General features: G+C 48.8%; 1 protein-coding gene across 11 annotated transcripts in view; it reads right to left on the reverse strand.

The window, feature by feature from the left end:
• The window catches only part of mycbp2 (MYC binding protein 2), a 104,766-nt gene that overhangs the window by 77,488 nt on the left and 7,785 nt on the right, over positions 1–19,493 (reverse strand). For 10 of the 11 annotated variants that reach the window (XM_064311761.1, XM_064311757.1, XM_064311758.1 and 7 more), the window contains exons 2-5: positions 16,169–16,244; positions 5,318–5,533; positions 2,168–2,321; positions 1,747–1,943 (exon numbers count right to left, since the gene is read on the reverse strand). In XM_064311761.1, the coding sequence (XP_064167831.1) occupies positions 1,747–1,943; positions 2,168–2,321; positions 5,318–5,533; positions 16,169–16,244 (643 nt within the window). Of the gene's footprint in view, positions 1–1,624; positions 1,645–1,746; positions 1,944–2,167; positions 2,322–5,317; positions 5,534–16,168; positions 16,245–19,493 lie in introns of those variants that run through there. The other variant, XM_064311765.1, reaches the window with a different exon arrangement.

Consider the following 19,493-nt stretch of genomic DNA (forward strand, 5'->3'; position numbering starts at 1 on the left):
TCAAGGGTCCCCAAAATCAGCACAAGCACAAACAGAGCCGTCAGCGTCCCGAGCTGAAAGGTCCCCAAATCCCTTCTCTCCACGAGCGAGCTCCGCGGTGCTCAGCCACAGCTGCCCATGAATGACCTGTGACCGGAGCACGGGAGAGAGCCGGTTTGTATTCGCTCTGCTCGATCATTACACCCTGAGCAGGACTGAAGTGTGACAGACCCTCCCGCCCCTCCCCTTGACCCACGCTGCATCACTGAGGAGGAGGGCTCTATTTGAGCCGGCACTTGTTTGGCTGTCGGTCTGAACACTAATCTACCGTCTCTCCGACTCGTGAGACACCAGGGCTGATTTCGCTGTGGGTGACAGACTCTGCTGACTCATCCCTGAAAACAAAAACAGAACAGTCCTGCAACACAAAGACTAAGAACGAGAGCCAGCCCCTCTAAGACTCATGCCAGTAGTCTGCAGTTAAGGGTGAGGAGCAGCCTCAGATTAAGGGTGAGGAGCAGCCTCAGATTAAGGCTGTGCAGCAGCCTCAGTTTAAGGGTGAGGAGCAGCCTCAGATTAAGGGTGAGAGTCCTCAGTTAGGATGTGAGGGCAGCCTCAGTCAGCGTGATGACCATTTGGTGACAGTACACTCTCAGTAGGTGATGACACAATAGCATCACATCCCCATGTTCAGAGGGAGCAAACGGCAAGCAGAGGGGGAGAGAGGGAGGGAGAGAGAGAGCAGGGGAGAGGGTGAGAGAGAGAGAGGGAAAGAGGGTAAAAGAGAGACAGAGAGGGGGAGAGAGAGGAGGAGAATGACAGAGAGAATGAGGGAGGGACAGTAAGGGAGGTTTGGCAGGACCTGAGTGTGCAAACTCACTGAAACGGGCCAGTATGGTCCTGCTACCTGCAGGGCTAAGCCAGTCCCCTGGATAAACGGACTCTGGCCTGTCAGTCAAAATGACTCATTCCACATCCTTCATTAAAGCCCCATCACTCTGTCCTACAGCACAGAGGCACAGAAACCTGGCATGAGTTTAACCCCTATTCCTCCCTTCCATCAAACCCAGGGTAGGACACACACACACAGATACACACACACAGACACATACACACAGACACACACACACACACCACCACACACACACACACACGCACCACACAAACCACACATACACACACACACAACACACACACACCACACACACACACCACACACACACACACAACACACACAGACACACACACAGCACACAACACACACACACACACACACACACACAGACACATACACACAGACACACAGGCACGCACACACACACACACACACAAGCACACAAACAGACGCACACGCACGCACGCAGACACTCACACGCACACGCACACACACACACGCACACACACACAGAACAACAGCACACAAGCCAGTACGCAAGACTGCACAACACTGGGACTAAGACACACATTACATACAGCAGAGCTCAAGTCAAAGTCCTGTATGTTGGCAGGTTGATGTGCTGTGTATGTGCTGGAGGACCCTAAAGACAGGCAGAGCATTTCAGCAATTTAAGCAGGCCTGTGAATAAAGGCTCGCTGTATGGTCTGGCAGGTGTGTGTGTGTGTGTGTGTGTGTATAAAGGCTCACCTGTATGGTCTGGCAGGCGTGTGTGCATAAAGGCTCATCTGTATGGTCTGGCAGGCGTGTGTGTGTGTATAAGGGCTCACCTGTATGGTCTGGCAGGCGTGTGTGTGTGTATAAGGGCTCACCTGTATGGTCTGGCAGGCGTGGCTGCCGTTGTTGGTGAGGATGGTGGACACGGCCTGCAGGGTCTTGCCGGTGTCTCCCCAGGCCACCACCAGGCTGAAGAGGCAGGCGCAGGACAGCGCGGTCAGGGCCTGCCCCGTGGGGTCGTTCGCCCCCGTGCTCCGCACCGTGGTCTCCAGCAGCAGGTGGAACAGGGACTCTGTGTGGGGGGGGTGGGGGGGAAGGGGGGTCATTAACTGCCGAGCTCCGGGCTGAGAGAGAGAGAGAGAGAGACAGGACAGAGAGAGAGAGAGAGAGACAGACAGACAGAGAGAGAGAGAGAGAGACAGGAGAGAGAGGACACAGAGAGAGGAGACGAGAGAAGACCGAGAGGATGAGAGACAGACGCAGACAGAGAGAGAGAGAGACGGGGGGCATACTCACCCAGCACGTCAGGCGGCTCGGTCTGGAAGCCCTCGGGCTGCTGCCCCTGCAGCATGTCCAGCAGCGCCTGCAGGCTGCGCTGGCACAGGGACGGGTGCGAGAAGCGAGTCTCCTTAATGAGCTCAAACACGCCACACAGCCCGATCCCGATGATCTGAGGAGGAGAGCACACGCTTACTGACACCGCTACTGACACTGCTACTGACACTGCTACTGACACGCTTACTGACACTGCTACTGACACGCTTACTGACACTGCTACTGACACGCTTACTGACACGCTTACTGACACTGCTACTGACACCACTACTGACACCACTACTGACACCACTACTGACACTGCTACTGACGCGCTTACTGACACTGCTACTGACACCGCTACTGACACTGCTGACACTGCTACTGACGCGCTTACTGACACTGCTACCGACACTGCTACTGACACTGCTGACACTGCTACTGACGCGCTTACTGACACTGCTACTGACACTGCTACTGACACTGCTCGACACTGCTACTGACACTGCTACTGACACTGCTACTGACACCGCTACTGACACGCTTACTGACACTGCTACTGACACCGCTACTGACACGCTTACTGACGCGCTTACTGACGCGCTTACTGACACGCTTACTGACACGCGCTTACTGACACTGCTACTGACACTGCTACTGACACGCTTACTGACACTGCTACTGACACCGCTACTGACACGCTTACTGACACGTGCTTACTGACACTGCTACTGACGCGCTTACTGACACTCCTACTGACACCGCTACTGACACCGCTACTGACACGCTTACTGACACCGCTACTGACACGCTTACTGACACTCTTACTGTTACTGATACAGTTACTGTTACCAACACTCTTACTGTTACTGATGTGTGTAACACAGGACACAGAATTTCCAAATATCAAATACCAAGAGGCATTTTTGTAATTATGTATTATTTTTGTATCAATGTGTATCAAATGTCTAATCTAGCAAATACAGTAAAACACTTAATAAACATTTTGAATTAAATGTTATACGTTAAATTCCTCTATTTAACCTGTTGGCTAATGACAACAACAGAGTTTTATAGGAGCAAGCAGTCGTATGTCAGTAAGTGAGGTGACGTTCATCTTATCTGCCTAATTTTTAGAAATGATCGGTCAGTGTGGGAAGCCAGGTATACATTATCTCTGGTCATTTCCTCCTCTTTTTCACAAAACGGGGCATCTTTTCACTAATACCTTTTACAGTGCGCGCTCTGTGCACTACTAGCTGCTTTATGTCTGGATAAGATCTTACATTGGGCAGTACTGTCACACGTTTTTTTTCTTTCTCAAATGTTTCAAAGCGTTTAGATTTTACATAACCCAAGTAATCAGTCAAGTTTTGTGATAAAATATTTCTGCTGTCAAAAAGACGATCATTACAGTGATTCTTAAAGTCACTGTAATGATGGTCTTTTTGACAACAGAAATATTTTATCACAAAACTTGACTGATTACTTGGGTTATGTAAAATCTAAACACTTTGAAACATTTGAAAAAAATATATATATATGACAGTACTGGCCAGCGCTGATGAGGAAATATCAGACAGCAGAATCTCCCCAGAGAATGGCCACACCCAAAACCGATTAAAAATAGAACAGGACTGAATATCTGACGCCGTTTTTCAGGTCTTCTGCTGCACGTGATTTCCAGAATGAGGAGCGTTTAAAATCAAACCGTTTTTTGTTACGTTAGGGTGAAGAAATGGCCTCTGCTCGTGCAAGACATGTTCACCCTGACAGGGAGGAGAACTCGATGTTCCAGTTAAGCGTGCTCACGCTGCAGCCATTAGCGCTGATTAGCTTCTGTGCCCTCTCTCTCTGGACGGCCGGTCGGAGTTAGCGGCTCAGTTCTGCCAGAGAACGGCCGCGCTTATAAAAGTCTATCGCCCGGCCTGATTAGAGTGCGTTATTAGTCTCTGTGTAACGCTGCTTGCTGAAGTTCTGCCCCATTTTCTTCCAATCGACCGGCAAACTGCAGGCAGCGTCAGTCTGTCTTTACGGACAGAGTTAACATGCTGAAGCAGTTCAGCCGCTCGTATATAAATCCTTTGTGGCTCCGCTGCCTTTGAAAGCACATCTTAACTGGAGCACGAAAGTCTTGCCAAAGGTAGCCAGGCATTTAGAAACTGCAGTCTATGCCTGATTTGGGTTCTACATGCACAGCGGAGAACAGGTGATCGCCCTGTAAAGCCTGCTCATCGCATCAATCAGACAACACAAGCTCTACTGCTGAAAATACGCACTTACTGGCAGACATCTTTTCTATGGCCACACATGACCCCTATGGACTAGTACTTCCCTGATTAGCCTTTCAGTGACGGGCCTTGTTCACAGAAGCAGAGGCAGGATGTCACTGCGTCTCCAGAGTTCAGTGTGGCTGTGGTAAGGCTGTACTGAGGCCAGTGTCTCTCAGAATAGAGGCCCAAACAGGGAGTCGAGCTTCTGTAGTTCAGCAGGCTGCCCTTCTGCACACAGCCACAGAAGCATCGGGCCTGACGACCTCATTGGATCATTCTTACTCATGCAAACGGCCAGAACAATCACCAGAAGCGCTGAGGGAGGCGCTTTAAAGCCAGGGACTGGTGTGTAACTGAGCGATCTGCACACATACGGCGTTAAATTCAGCCTGTTTTAACTGGCACCCCTGCAGGAGAGAGGGACAGGAGCTTTGGGCTGCCAGGGTGAGTAAAGCCCCACCCCTCAGCGGGCCAGAGCGCCTTTTTCACACGCGATCAGCAGCTTTCTGGACAAATCCCGTCCAGCGCTGACCTTGAGGAGCCTGCGGGCTGTCGGAGCGCCGCAGCAGAGTGCTGATCCGCCATCTCTCTCAGCCGCGACTGCGTCATACAGAACCGCCCCACGCGTGGACCAGCACCCCGCACCCCATAAACAACCCTGTCCTCTCACCAGCACCCCGCACCCCCCACCCCCCCCCCCCATAGGCAAGAGCACAAACGCTCCTCCATAATGGTGACACGTCGGCACCTTTTCTCATTTCTAAAGAAAGACGAGGGAAACGCTAGAGGAGGGGCGGATTGATTTCCTCCACCCGCCCCCCCCGGCCCCCCTCCCCACCCTGGGACGTCCCGCACTGACCTTGGGCAGCTTGACGGCGGGCTCGCGGCTCTCCTCCTCTTCCTCGCTGTCGGAGTCGCCGCTCTGGGCGGAGTTTCGGGAGGCCAGGGCCAGCGAGGCCTCGCGCTGCTGCCAGTCCAGCACGCAGTGTCGCACGTTACAGAAGACATTAAACGCAGAGGGGTTACTGTGCAGCTTAATGTCCGGCACAGAGAAGGGCCCGTCCAGAGAGTCCGTCTGCGGGGGGGGGGGGGGGGAGAGGAGAGAGGAGAGAGTGGAGAGGAGAGAGGAGAGATGAGATGCTGGGTTCTGTGAGCTCCACACCCAGGCCATGGACCCCACTGGTGAAACAGACTCTGCTGCTCCCTCACTGAAGGCCTGCCTGTCACCTGCAGTCCGGTGTGCAGCACTGAGAGAACAGCAAACCCTCCCCAGCAAAGCCACTGCGCACTGAGCATTCTGTCACAAAATGGCCGCCGTCCACCGCCTGGTGTGTGCTGCACACGAGTCGGGGGGCGGAGAGTCCCCACTTCCCTGTGAAGGGCTTCCTGGACAATCGTGACAATGTGATATTCAAACGCAAAAAAATACTGTTATTTTTATTACTTAAAAAACACATCCAATAAAAGATGTATGAGGGTTGATAAATAAAAGACGGGTTAGACAGGCACACAACATGGATAAAGCCCAAACAGGAAACAGTGACTTATATGAGTTTACGGAGGAAACACTGAAGCCCATGTTACCAGCCTGGCTGGACACAGCAGTCATGTACAGGCCACACAAGAGTGCAACACTGATCTGTATTCATGTACTCAACACAATTCTGCGGGCGAAAATGAACTGTAGCTCACAGCTTTATTCAGCAGGGTTTACTACCGTCTGTTCTTCTAAGGGTGCGATATGGAGAGAGCGAATGTTAAAGTGCTACGCGGTATATGGTCCTGAGGGCGTTAGCACTGCGTTCAGTGCCCAAGGACGACGACTTCCGGCACCGACGCGAGCCGCTAACACCAAAACCAGGCAGCAAGCAGAAGCTCTTATCCAGTGACTTACGCAAGCGCAAACACGCAGGTTTACACAACCAACGGCGCTGACGCTGGGTCATCAGGGTCACAGTCAATAGCAGCAGTCGCCACATAATCTTACAGCATGAGGCCAGAGGCCACGGCAGGAGCGGCACGGGGAACGGAGTGAGGTTAGGAAGCCGGGGGGTTACAGGACATCTTTTCAGCTTTAGCAGCAGTACTGCGGCTAGCAAACCCAGATACACAGCTGAGTTAAAATACGGATCAAACCCAGATACACAGCTGAGTTAAAATACGGATCAAACCCAGGTACACAGCTGAGTTAAAATACGGATCAAACCCAGATACACAGCCTGAGTTAAAATACGGATCAAACCCAGATACACAGCTGAGTTAAAATACGGATCAAACCCAGATACACAGCTGAGTTAAAATACGGATCAAACCCAGATACACAGCTGAGTTAAAATACGGATCAAACCCAGGTACACAGCTGAGTTAAAATACGGATCAAACCCAGATACACAGCTGAGTTAAAATACGGATCAAACCCAGATACACAGCTGAGTTAAAATACGGATCAAACCCAGATACACAGCTGAGTTAAAATACGGATCAAACCCAGATACACAGCTGAGTTAAAATACGGATCAAACCCAGATACACAGCTGAGTTAAAATACGGATCAAACCCAGATACACAGCTGAGTTCAAATATGGATCAAACCCAGATACACAGCTGAGTTAAAATACGGATCAAACCCAGATACACAGCTGAGTTAAAATACGGATCAAACCCAGATACACAGCTGAGTTAAAATACAGATCAAACCCAGATACACAGCTGAGTTAAAATACGGATCAAACCCAGATACACAGCTGAGTTAAAATACGGATCAAACCCAGATACACAGCTGAGTTAAAATACGGATCAAACCCAGGTACACAGCTGAGTTAAAATACGGATCAAACCCAGATACACAGCTGAGTTAAAATACGGATCAAACCCAGGTACACAGCTGAGTTAAAATACGGATCAAACCCAGGTACACAGCTGAGTTAAAATACGGATCAAACCCAGATACACAGCTGAGTTAAAATACGGATCAAACCCAGATACACAGCGGAGTTAAAATACGGATCAAACCCAGATACACAGCTGAGTTAAAATACGGATCAAACCCAGATACACAGCTGAGTTAAAATACGGATCAAACCCAGATACACAGCTGAGTTAAAATACGGATCAAACCCAGATACACAGCTGAGTTAAAATACGGATCAAACCCAGATACACAGCTGAGTTAAAATACGGATCAAACCCAGATACACCGCTGAGTTAAAATACGGATCAAACCCAGATACACAGCTGAGTTAAAATACGGATCAAACCCAGATACACAGCTGAGTTAAAATACGGATCAAACCCAGATACACAGCTGAGTTAAAACAGGGATCAGTGATGAGCACACGGCATGTCGGTAACACCGTGCAGGAGATTAATTTCACATGCTAACTGGTTTTCCTGGGGCATATTTGCCAGTTTACTCACATTACCTGAAGCTTGCTCGGTGTTGATTTTCAGGCAAACCTACCAATAATAAAACAGCCTGAGCCGCCCTCGAGCCTGATTAAATTTACATTCCGAAGCTACAACCCACAAATTATCATCTTCTTGCCAAGGGAACTGGCAGCCTAAGCACCAAGGCTAGATTCACAAAATGGAATACATACTTAGTTATGCCATTTAAAAATTTAAGGATTATGTCCCTCGTTTTAAACAATACACTGTGTTCACTACTGCAAGCGCAGGCCAACTTGCAGAATTATCTAAAAGATGATTAGGACAGTTTATCAACAGCATGACATTTATTTAAAAAGTAATACAGCCTTGCAGGCTCACCGAAAGGAAGAAAATAAAGCAAATGGAAAATTATCTTTGTTCTTCCATGATTTGAGTCTGCGGTCCCCGTCAACCGGGAGCGCACCAACAGAAATATCAGGAGAAGAGCATCGCTCCAGTTTCGCACTTTCAGCACGCTGGCTCGAGCACGGCTCGTCCATCATCTGCCTCAGACACGCGGCTTTGGGACAGCGGGACAGCGCTTTGGGACAGCGGCATGGCGGGACAGCGCGACAGCATTTTGGGACAGCGGCATGGCGGGACAGCAGGACAGCGGCATGGCGGGACAGCGCTTTGGGACAGCGGCATGGCGGGACAGCGCTTTGGGACAGCGGGACGGCAGGACAGCGGGACAGCGGCATGGCGGGACAGCGTTTTGGGACAGCGGCATGGCGGGACAGCGGCATGGCGGGACAGCGCTTTGGGACAGCGGCATGGCGGTCCTGCGCATGCTAAAGAGAGCTCCGCGCTGCAGCCGCCCCACCGCAGGCTCACGACCTCATTTCCCCTCCTGCTCAGTCTCCGGCTGCAAGTGAGAACCTGACCCCTTAAAACTGGAAGCCCTGAAACATCAGCCTGTGAAACCCAGAATGGAAAAATCAGTACTTCCCTCCTTTTGGGAATAATATGCATTATTCATAACCGTTCAAGCATCGCCGGTTAGAGGGCCACTGATGGCTGATGGAGTATTCTCATAATCACACTACGTCGTGAAGAGACAAAGGATGAGCAGACCATAATTATCCGCTGTTCCCTCTCTCACTGCTGATCGGACCAGTTCTAGAACTCCTACTTTTCAGAGAAACATAGAATCACCGTTGAATATGGAATATCAATTTCAAAAAGTAATTGGTCGTTTCAAACAGATCAAAGAGGTTCCTAATGGTATCAGGTACTGTGCACAGCAAGGTAATTGAATTTTTAATAACTGGCACAGTTCAGTCAGAAGGGAGCTGCATTTTAATCGACTGCACAATACAGCAGCTATGGGTGCATCCAAACCCCAAATACCCTATTCAAAAATGCAGATAATCTGTTGTATACAGATTATTTTTCTCTTCTGTACATCGGCCAATGATATTCAAAGGATATTTGGAGGTTGAGAGTAACAGAGGAGGTACAAACGCAGGTAAAGACACAGATACAGACACAGGTAGCTGTGCAGACTCAGGTACAGACACAGGTAGCTGTGCAGACTCAGGTACAGACACAGGTGAAGGTGCAGGTACAGACACAGGTGAAGGAGCAGGTACAGACACACGTAAAGGCGCAGGTAGAGACACAGGTAAAGGCGCAGGTACAGACACAGGTAAAGGCGCAGGTACAGACACAGGTGAAGGAGCAGGTACAGACACAGGTAAAGGCGCAGGTACAGACACAGGTGAAGGAGCAGGTACAGACACAGGTGAAGGTGCAGGTAGAGACACAGGTAAAGGCGCAGGTAGAGACACAGGTGAAGCCGCAGGTAAAGGCGCAGGTAGAGACACAGGTGAAGGCGCAGGTAGAGACACAGGTGAAGGTGCAGGTAGAGACACAGGTACAGGCGCAGGTAGAGACACAGGTAGAGACACAGGTACAGGCGCAGAAGCAGACTGAAGGTTTAGTCTCCCCATACCCCGAGGAGGAAGCACAGATTAGCCGCAGCTCTTGGCAGTTGGGTGAGGCGGCGTCCTGATCCCTTCTACTTCGCTTTTCAAAATGCAACAAAAAAAAAAAAAAATAACGCCCTTTCCAGTCACTGTATGGCAACTCACTCTGAAGCCTGACCACAACGGGAAGCAGCAAAGCAGACACAAGCGCAGACCACACTTACTGTAACATGCACCCATTACCCAGACTGCACTTCTGCACAGGCGTCTCAGAACGGTTTGAGATTTTAACTGCTCGCTAATGTTAGCCGAGAGAGGAAAGTGAGGAAACAGTGGTTAGTGTGCCAGTGAGAACAGAGTCACCGTCTGTGAAATACTTTAACCCTGTAGACAAAGTCCCTCAGGACTACAGACAACTTAAGAATAAAAATCATTTTCACCCAAATAAAGGGCAATGTTCCAAGAAAAAATGTCACATTGAAAATTCTCAGGGACCAGCTGAAGTGCTTTAAAATTTCATCTACACAGTGAGACTACCTCGAACGCATATTTGACCCTGGCCTATGGTTCCAGAAAACAAGCAGTGGAACTAACAAACAATTCACATCAACAAACTGTACTCTACAGGTGAATCTGTTCGTGTGCACAAATCACCTCTCAATGTCTTTACAGTCCTGCATTTTCAGCTGCAGGTTTTAGTCTGAAATTTGGCAGCACAATCTTCTCAAGATGCCACCTGTTCGGCGGTTTCTAGAAATCATCCTACTGTGCAACCTGACTCATCTCAACGAGCAGTTTAATGGTAATTATGCAGGGCTCAGCAGTCACGCAACAGTGCTCAAGGCTACTGACCCACAGGCCTGTTTACCAGTGTTATTCAGCAGTGTTCATCACAATGCACCAGTATAACACAGGCGTTTACACAAAACAGAACATGACATGTCAACTGGTGCAAGATGTTTATTTGAAATCGGGGAAATATATTTTCAAAAATTAACATTATGTGAAAGAGAAATCATCCAGGCTAAAATGTGTCCGAGCAGGCAAAGACAGCGGTTTGGAGGAAGAAGCTTAAATTCGAATGGAGCCATCTTCCGGCTGCACAAAACATTTGGGCTGGAGGGCAGAAAGAGTCTGTTACAACTTGAGTCTGTTACACTATGATTTGGAACAACCCTCAAGATGGCTGCCATTTCAACTTCCTGCTCCCTAACTGAGGGGAAGTGGAAAAGTGAAGGAATTTAGGAACCCTCTATGAAACTCTTTCACTTGAGAAACTTAAAGACTGAGCACCCTGGAGAAAAACTCAAAGCGAGCCCAAAACCGCACAGAATCACACGCCCAAGCGCATCATCAGAGAGACAAGACGCAGCGTTTGGAGGGGCAGGAGATCGCGATGAGCGAAGACTGATGAACCGATAAACACGGCTCGCTCACGCAGGAGCGCCACGGAGGTTTTTTAGGAAGACTGGGAACGCTGAAACTTATACCGAGCATGACATTTTCTGAGAGAAAAAAAACACATTGTCCTGAAAGTAATCTTCTTATTTCCAATTAAAATTGGAGATAAAATGTGTCCTCGTTTTGTGCTCGCAAAGCCCGAGATGTGTCATGTAGAGAGGGCTACATCTACCTCAGCGCTCTGAAGGAAAACACATTTATATGCAAATTAAGCCCGTGCAATCCGAATATGAGGAAGCTTTGACCAAAAGGGAAAATAACACAAAAACCCCTCTGACCTACGAAAGTGAATCGTTCCGTCGAAGCGGCCAATAGGAAGACACGGGGCGAGGGAGGGCCAATGAAATCAATCAGCTCTCAGCCACATAAAAAGTGAATTTGTTAGTCCGGGCATTTCAGAGGGATCCCGTGGGAGGCCCATATACTCTAAAGCTGAACTGGCTCTGTTAAAACAGCCTCTTTAACGTGGACTGGAGTCATCCCCACAGTTTGTGTAAGGCATATAAAAGAGCTACTCTGTGGGCAGTCTGGGTTTGTCCACATCACACAAAGAGTCTCAACTCAATTCAAGTCTCACAGACGCTCAGAAACATACAGGTCTTTCTAAAGGTCACCACAGATTATCAGGAACACAGGAACACGTTTGCATTCCTGTGAACTTTGCACCGTTCGTCAGACGCTAACACTGTAACACTGTGCTGTCGCGCGCTGACAGTGTGTTGCCGTGTGCTAACACTGTGCTACTGCGTGCTAACACTGTGCTACTGCGTGCTAACACTGTGCTGCCGTGTGCTAACACTGTGCTACTGCGTGCTAACACTGTGCTGTCGCTCGCTAACACTGTCTGTCACGCGCTAACACTGTGCTGTCGGTTGCTAACACTGTGCTACTGCGTGCTAACACTGTGCTGTCGCGCGCTAACACTGTGCTACTGCGTGCTAACACTGTGCTGTCGCGCGCTAACACTGTGCTGTCGGTTGCTAACACTGTGCTCTACACTGCCGTCTAACACTGTGCTGTCGGTGCTAACACTGTGCTACGCACACACACTGTGCTGTCGTTGCAACACTGTTCTGCTACACTGCGCTAACACTGTGCTGTCGGTTGCTAACACTGTGCTGTCACGCACCAACACTGTGCTGTCACGCACTAACACTGTGCTGTCCCGCGCTAACACTGTGCTGCTGAGTGCTAACACTGTGCTGTCGCGCACCAACACTGTGCTGTCCCATGCTAACACTGTGCTGTCCCACGCTAACACTGTGCTGTCCCACCCTATTAGTCTGTGACTAATACCTAATGCATTGCACAGTCACTCAGAGGGGTCCAATTAAACCTCACTCAGTTGAGCTTCACACTCCATACAGAGCAAGGCCTAATCCAGATTAAAATCCTCATTCAAACACGCTGCACACTGCGGCTTGTTCACAGAGCGTAACCTGAACGCTGCACAGCCGCCCATGCAGCTGCAACAGAGGCGATGCGAAAGACAGAACAGCCGTCACGCATTAAACCAGAACAGGAAATGTACCACTGGGGAAGCAGGAAGCGCTGAGGTCACTATTAAACAAACCCCAAAAGGGGGTTATTTTTAGCAACTGTGTCCAGTAGCTCTTTGACCCAGGACTGGCGGCGCAGTTCATGTTAGTTTACAATGGGAGTGCTTTATTTTATTTTTTTTTAAATAGTTTGGATTTTTTTTTAATTATCAAGAAAACTATCATGTGCAAACTGTTAGAACAAAAGGGGTACACGGCCCAGCAAGGTGCACTCTACTCAATTTCGGATTAAACGCCCCCACAAACCCAAACTCTCTCCCAGCCGGGGAGAAGGAAAAGATTTCCTCCCATAGTATTATTAGGAGGAAACGGGACAGATGAGTCACATGACCAGCTTGTCATGTACAATGAGCATTTACATGCTGTCAACCTTAAATGGCAAAACAGCTACTGTATGCATAGCTAACAAACAGCCATTTAAGTGTCCCGTTTTACTGGTGTACTGAAAAGATATATGTCACTATAAAAATATACCTCAATTGTCTTGTTTAGATAAGGAATAAATCATGATGCTTAGTTATTTTTAGAATGTCTAACTGAAAATAGCAAAGCTGATTTTCCGATAGTAGTATGGTTTGAACCTTGATCGTGAAGCACTGTTATACAACATAACATTAATAACCATAATAAAAACAGCAATAAGTGCCTGTGTGTGGACCAAATTTAATGATCAAACGTTGTCATTTTAACTGTTAACTAACCAGAAATGGTCTCATTACTCAACAGACAAACTTGGGTCAAAAGCACATCTCTAGTTACCTTTAATATTGAAATAACTCTGTTAATCCACACAACAGAACACAGTCAGGCAGATATTTCACTCTGCCATTCTGCCCAGGGGTTCAGGCTGGTGACCCTCAGGCATCTACTCATCCTCCTCTTGGTCTGTAGCAGACTGGTCGAGCCTGTGCTAACACAGTACCAGCCGCAGACTGTGTCAAAAGGAGACTGAGACTGTGCCAACACAGTACCAGCCATAGACTGTGTCAAAAGGAGACTGAGACTGTGCTAACAGTACCAGCCATAGACTGTGTCAAAAGGAGACTGAGACTGTGCTAACACAGTACCAGCCATAGACTGTGTCAAAAGGAGACTGAGACTGTGCCAACACAGTACCAGCCATAGACTGTGTCAAAAGGAGACTGAGACTGTGCTAACACAGTACCAGCCATAGACTGTGTCAAAAGGAGACTGAGCCTGTGCTAACACAGTAAAGCTGCAGACTGTGTCAAAAGGAGACTGAGCCTGTGCTAACACAGTAAAGCTGCAGACTGTGTACAGGAACAGCAGGTAGCAGTCAAACGCTTCGATCTGATACTGTGCGGCATAAAATGGACACAAGCACTCTCCTGTGTGTTTTAGGTAGGACCAGCATTCCACTAATGAACGAGGCGTTTGCACGTAGCGTCTGCGCATAGCGTGTGAGCGTAGCGTCTGCCCGTAGCGTCTGCGTGTAGCGTCTGCGCGTAACGTCTGCGTGCAGCGGCGTGTAGCGTCTGTGTGTAGCGTCTGCATGCAGCGGCGTGTAGAGTCTGTGTGTAGCGTCTGCGCGTAGCAGCGTCTGCGTGTAGCGTCAGAGCGTAGCGTCTGTGCGTAGCGTCTGTGTGTAGCGTCAGAGCGTAGCGTCTGCACGTAGCGTTTGCGCGTAGCGTCTGTGTACGTCTGAGCGTAGCGTCTGTGTGTAGCGTCTGTTTGTAGAGTCTGAGTGTAGCGTCTGTTTGTAGCGTCTGCGCGTCTACGTGTAGCACCCCATAGCGTCTGCATGTAGCGGCGCGTACCGTCTGCGTGTAGCGCCGCGTAGCGTCTGTGTGTAGCGTCTGCGTGTAGCGCCTGTGTGCAGCGTTTGTGTGTAGCGTCTGCATGTAGCGGCGTGTAGCGTCTGAGCGTAGCATCTGCATGCAGCGGCGTGTAGCGTCTGCGTGTAGCGTCTGCGTGTAGCGCCGCGTAGCGTCTGTGTGTAGCGCCGCGTAGCGTTTGTGTGTAGCGTCTGCGCGTAGCGTCTGTGTGTAGCGTCCGTGTGCAGCGGCACATGAAAGGCCCGGCATGGCAGGCAGGGGGTGGGGGTGGTGGGGGAAACCAGCCGCTGAGAGCACCAGACATTTCTGACTGTGAGTTCTCGCCACTCGCCGCTCTTTCCCAACAAGCTCCGCCCAGCCCTGTTTACCAGCAGAGGGGGGGGTAGGGGGGCCTGCGGGGGGGGGGGGGGGGCTTCAGACCAGGGGGAGGGTTTGGGGGAGGGGGGAATACTGCTGTGTCCTGCTCCAGCACGATCACATTAATCTGTAACCTGCTGTCTGTCAGCAGCTGCCGTACACTGGGGAGCCAAACCCTCTGGAGTACAGATCCAGCCTGCGCTATCACAGCCACTGCTGTGGGAAACAGGCCTTATTTTACTGCGCGTATATACACCTATATCTGCTTTCTGCCTCACATTACCATGCAGCGAATCCGTCTGTCACTCAACCAGCACAGAAGCAGCCAGCCCTGCTCGCTGTAGGCAGGACGGAGGACACAGTTGCCATGGAGACTGGCGACACACAGGTCGCCCGGCAACAGGCAAACCTACCCCGGCCACTCCCTGCACGTCTCCTGTATGCGAGCACCGCTCTTCCCAGCAACAGCCCTCACCCCCCCCCCCACACACTTTCACAAGAGTAGCCCCATGTATGAACGTTATTATCCCCCCCCCCCCCACCCGCTTTGATCCGCTCGGGGGGAGATATAACAAGCTGTGCTCATGCACGCACACGCAGTGATGCAGACAGGATCTGAGCAGCCCCCAGATTCCTCAGACTCTCAGTCAGACGCAAGCATCCACAGCAACGCGCTCAAGAGAGCTCCCTCTCTTCACTCAGTCCAACAGACAGGCAGGCAGAATAGCCCAGCACTAGGGCACTAACACAGCCACAAACACAGGCACTAACACAGCCACAAACACAGCCACTAACACAGCCACTAACACAGGCACAAACACAGGCACTAACACAGGCACTAACACAGGCACTAACACAGCCACAAACACAGCCACAAACACAGCCACAAACACAGGCACTAACACAGGCACTAACACAGGCACTAACACAGCCACAAACACAGGCACTAACACAGCCACAAACACAGCCACTAACACAGCCACTAACACAGGCACTAACACAGGCACAAACACAGGCACTAACACAGCCACAAACACAGCCACAAACACAGGCACTAACACAGGCACTAACACAGGCACTAACACAGCCACTAACACAGCCACTAACACAGCCACGCAGCTCAAAGGCACAAACACAGGCACAGGCATGCAGCTCTAGGGCACAGGCACGCAGCTCTCACCTTCGTTCTCGTTTTGACTTTTGATTTGACCTTCTGTCGCCTTTTCAGCTTCTTCTTGCTCAACGCCTTCTTTCCCCTGAAAAACAAGACGAGGAAAAACCCCGCATGAATACCACATGAATAACAGCAAAACAGACATTTTCCATTTCAAAATCAAGGGCCTTGATCACACAAATCAACGCGTCGTAGCGCGAAACAGGCTCTTCAACCAGGAACACCTCATTAATTCCATGGCCTCGTGATGACGTCAGACGGGCCAGGGCTCAGATATAAAACACGAGTATCAGTGAGGCTCCAGGCCTGCTTTACACAGGCCAGAGATGGTCTGGTCTGATCAGTCTGCACAGGCCTGAGATGGTCAGGGGAGTCTGGCTGTACATTACAGACAGCACAGCTCCATAAAGATGATTCAGTTCTACGAAAGCAAGGCAGAGGAGTGTGAACTGTAACGCCACCTGGTCCTGGTTCTGATAACACAGAACCAGCAGATCCTGGTCATCAGCTGCACAGGCCTATGGTGTGCAGTTGTGTATTACAGACACACAGCCATAAATGATCAATTCTACGAAACAAAAGAGGGGTGTGACTGTGGCCACTCAGGATTCTGGATATCAGAAACGCGGACCTTTCACAACATACAGTAAACTATTTTCATTATATGAGACAAAATATTATATGACTGACATCACTAGGTGAAAGCAAAAAAGTTTCAAGTATCTTGGTTCAACTTGAAGGAATTTGACCAAAATGGTATCAACAGCTGGAGTTGAAAGTTACAACGGTCAAGTAACTAACTACTAAAGGCATGGGAGTGAATAAAAAAAGCTTGGGTACGATAAAATCCCAGAATAATCTGGATATTGTGCTGCTGGCAGAAAAAGGACACTGGGACAGGCAGGAAAGATACCGGGCTAGGACATACGAACGTTGTACGCCATCTTTTTATGAGCGCAACAGGGACTTTATGATTTGTTCATACGATTCTGGTTTTCATATGAATTCGTTTTTTGAATTTATTTCAATTATGTAGTTCACTTGACAGCAACCACACTGTTTCACAAAAACAACCAAAATATTTCCTGACATTATTAAGAACTTTTACAGCACGACCAAATAGGGCTATAAAACTTTCTTTAAACAGCGATTTGACTCAAATCATAATTTATGGCTGGTGATTTGATTTAAAAATGATTTTGATTCGATTAACGGCACCACAGTTCCATTCAGAAATCCCTTTAAACCAATAAAAGCAATGCATGAAATAAACAGCCAGGAAGAAAATATGATTCTTATAATACTTGAGAGGTATAAAAGAATCACGACCACACATTTTTAAGAATATGTGTACTGACAAATTATGACAGCAGATCGTTTGAAAAGATGAAACACTGAACATGCACAAAGACATGCTTATTGCTTCATATATATTTTAAAAACAACTCATATCATTCAAACAAAGGAATGAACATTACTAAATACATGAGCAGTAAATAAATGTATGACGTTTTTTTCTGTTAGTTAGCCAGTCAGCTAACTAGCTACAAGGACTAAATGTTTTAAGGTTGCAGTTGGTCAGGTATTTCAGGTAGGCTACTTTATTTGGTGTCAATATAAAAACATTTCCGATACATTAACACATATGTCCTTGTGCATACGCTTACAAGGAGAGCAGACACAGACACTAGCTGGCCTTCCTCCTGCTCACCACAATATGCACAAGATGCTAAGGGCTTCAGGGCTAGTTATTGACAGTGCAATTTAAACAAACCCAGAGGTGGAAAGTCCAGGGGTCAGAAAGCAAAAGTCCTGCCACCCAGGAACTCAACTGGCTGATTTCACAAATTAGCTCGACCTCCTGGCTGAAGACCTGAGCAAATCCAGGTGATTGGAACTACTGGGGAGAACTTTAACGTTCTGAACCTGGGTTTCAGCTGCCTACCCGCTGGGTAAAAGAATGTAGAGTGAATGTAGGGTGAATGTAGGGTGAATGTAGGGTGAATGTAGGGTGAATGTAGGGTGAATGTAGGTGAATGAGGTGAATGCAAGGTGAATGTAGGGTGAATGTAGGGTGAATGCAAGGTGAATGTAGTTGAATGTAAGATGAAGTAAGGGAAGAAAGATGATGAAAGGTGATGTGGGTGAATGCAGTGATGTACGTGATGTGGTGAATGTAAGAGAATGAGGTGAATAGGTGATGGGTGAAGTAAGATATGTACTGAGTAAGTGATGTATACACTTAGACTGAGCACCTGTAATGCAGAAGGAAAGAATGTGAAAGATTGCCTGTCACACTGCGAGGAATCATAAATATTCTGAAAATTTTCCACTTTATCAAAAGCACACTGCAAGGCTCGACTACGGAACTATCAATTGGTCACTAATCCCCATGTGCCCCCCACCCCCCCCCCCCCACAGCCCCAGAGAGCCGTTTCTTCATGAATGACATCAGGTTTGGCACTATAAGGATCCATTAGCACATTCCAGCCATATCTGCCAGTAACGTGACTACAAAACATCTTCAGCAACTTCTGGCTCACATTAGTGGTTCCAGGCTTCATTATAGCTATAAGAACATGAAATACAAGGAAACAAAAGGCAATTTACAAAAGTCTGCCTTAAATACTCCATGTATGATGTACACATACGCAGAGTAGGTATACATATGCGTGGCTGTCAAGCAGTTTCCAAGGAAGTGAAGCCACATTTTACTTGTATAACCCAAAACGAGTGGTCACCTCTGCAAGAATGCCAAAAAAGGAAACCAGCAGCCTTTATTATTTATATGTGAGACACAATCTTATGTCCAATACCGCTGTTAAGCTGGTCAAATAGTCTGGGGTGCTGGGGGAGATGGCTTTGTGAAACGGTGTGAACTGTGACAGGGTGAAATGGGACCCAGTGTGGAGCTAGGTGGAGGCAGGGAGACGGGCCTGCAGCGCTCCACATCTGGGCCACGGTGATAAGGCTCCAGAAGCTCCCCGGCCGAGTCCGGGAGTTTTACGAGCCGTCATTCTGAGATGGACAGATAACGGTCAGGACAGGCCTGCACTCAGCCACACTGACTCCGCCCCTCCCTCTCACTTACAAAACCCCTATTGGTTCCAGCACACTGCAACCTGCAATTTTCCTTTTGTGACATCACAATCCAGCTCTCTGGGTGCAACAAAAGATAATAGATTGAACAAGATAGTGACCTTCCAGGAAGGCCTATAAGTGCATCCAATTCTGATCCATCAATAGAGAGGAGATGCTCTCCCTGCATACAGCAAACTCCCAACTTCTTTAGAGCTGGATAATAATGGAAGAACGTATGCTGCAGTTTTAA

The sequence above is a fragment of the Anguilla rostrata genome, chromosome 15, assembly GCF_018555375.3.
Source record: "Anguilla rostrata isolate EN2019 chromosome 15, ASM1855537v3, whole genome shotgun sequence".
NCBI classification, from domain to species: Eukaryota; Metazoa; Chordata; class Actinopteri; order Anguilliformes; family Anguillidae; genus Anguilla; species Anguilla rostrata.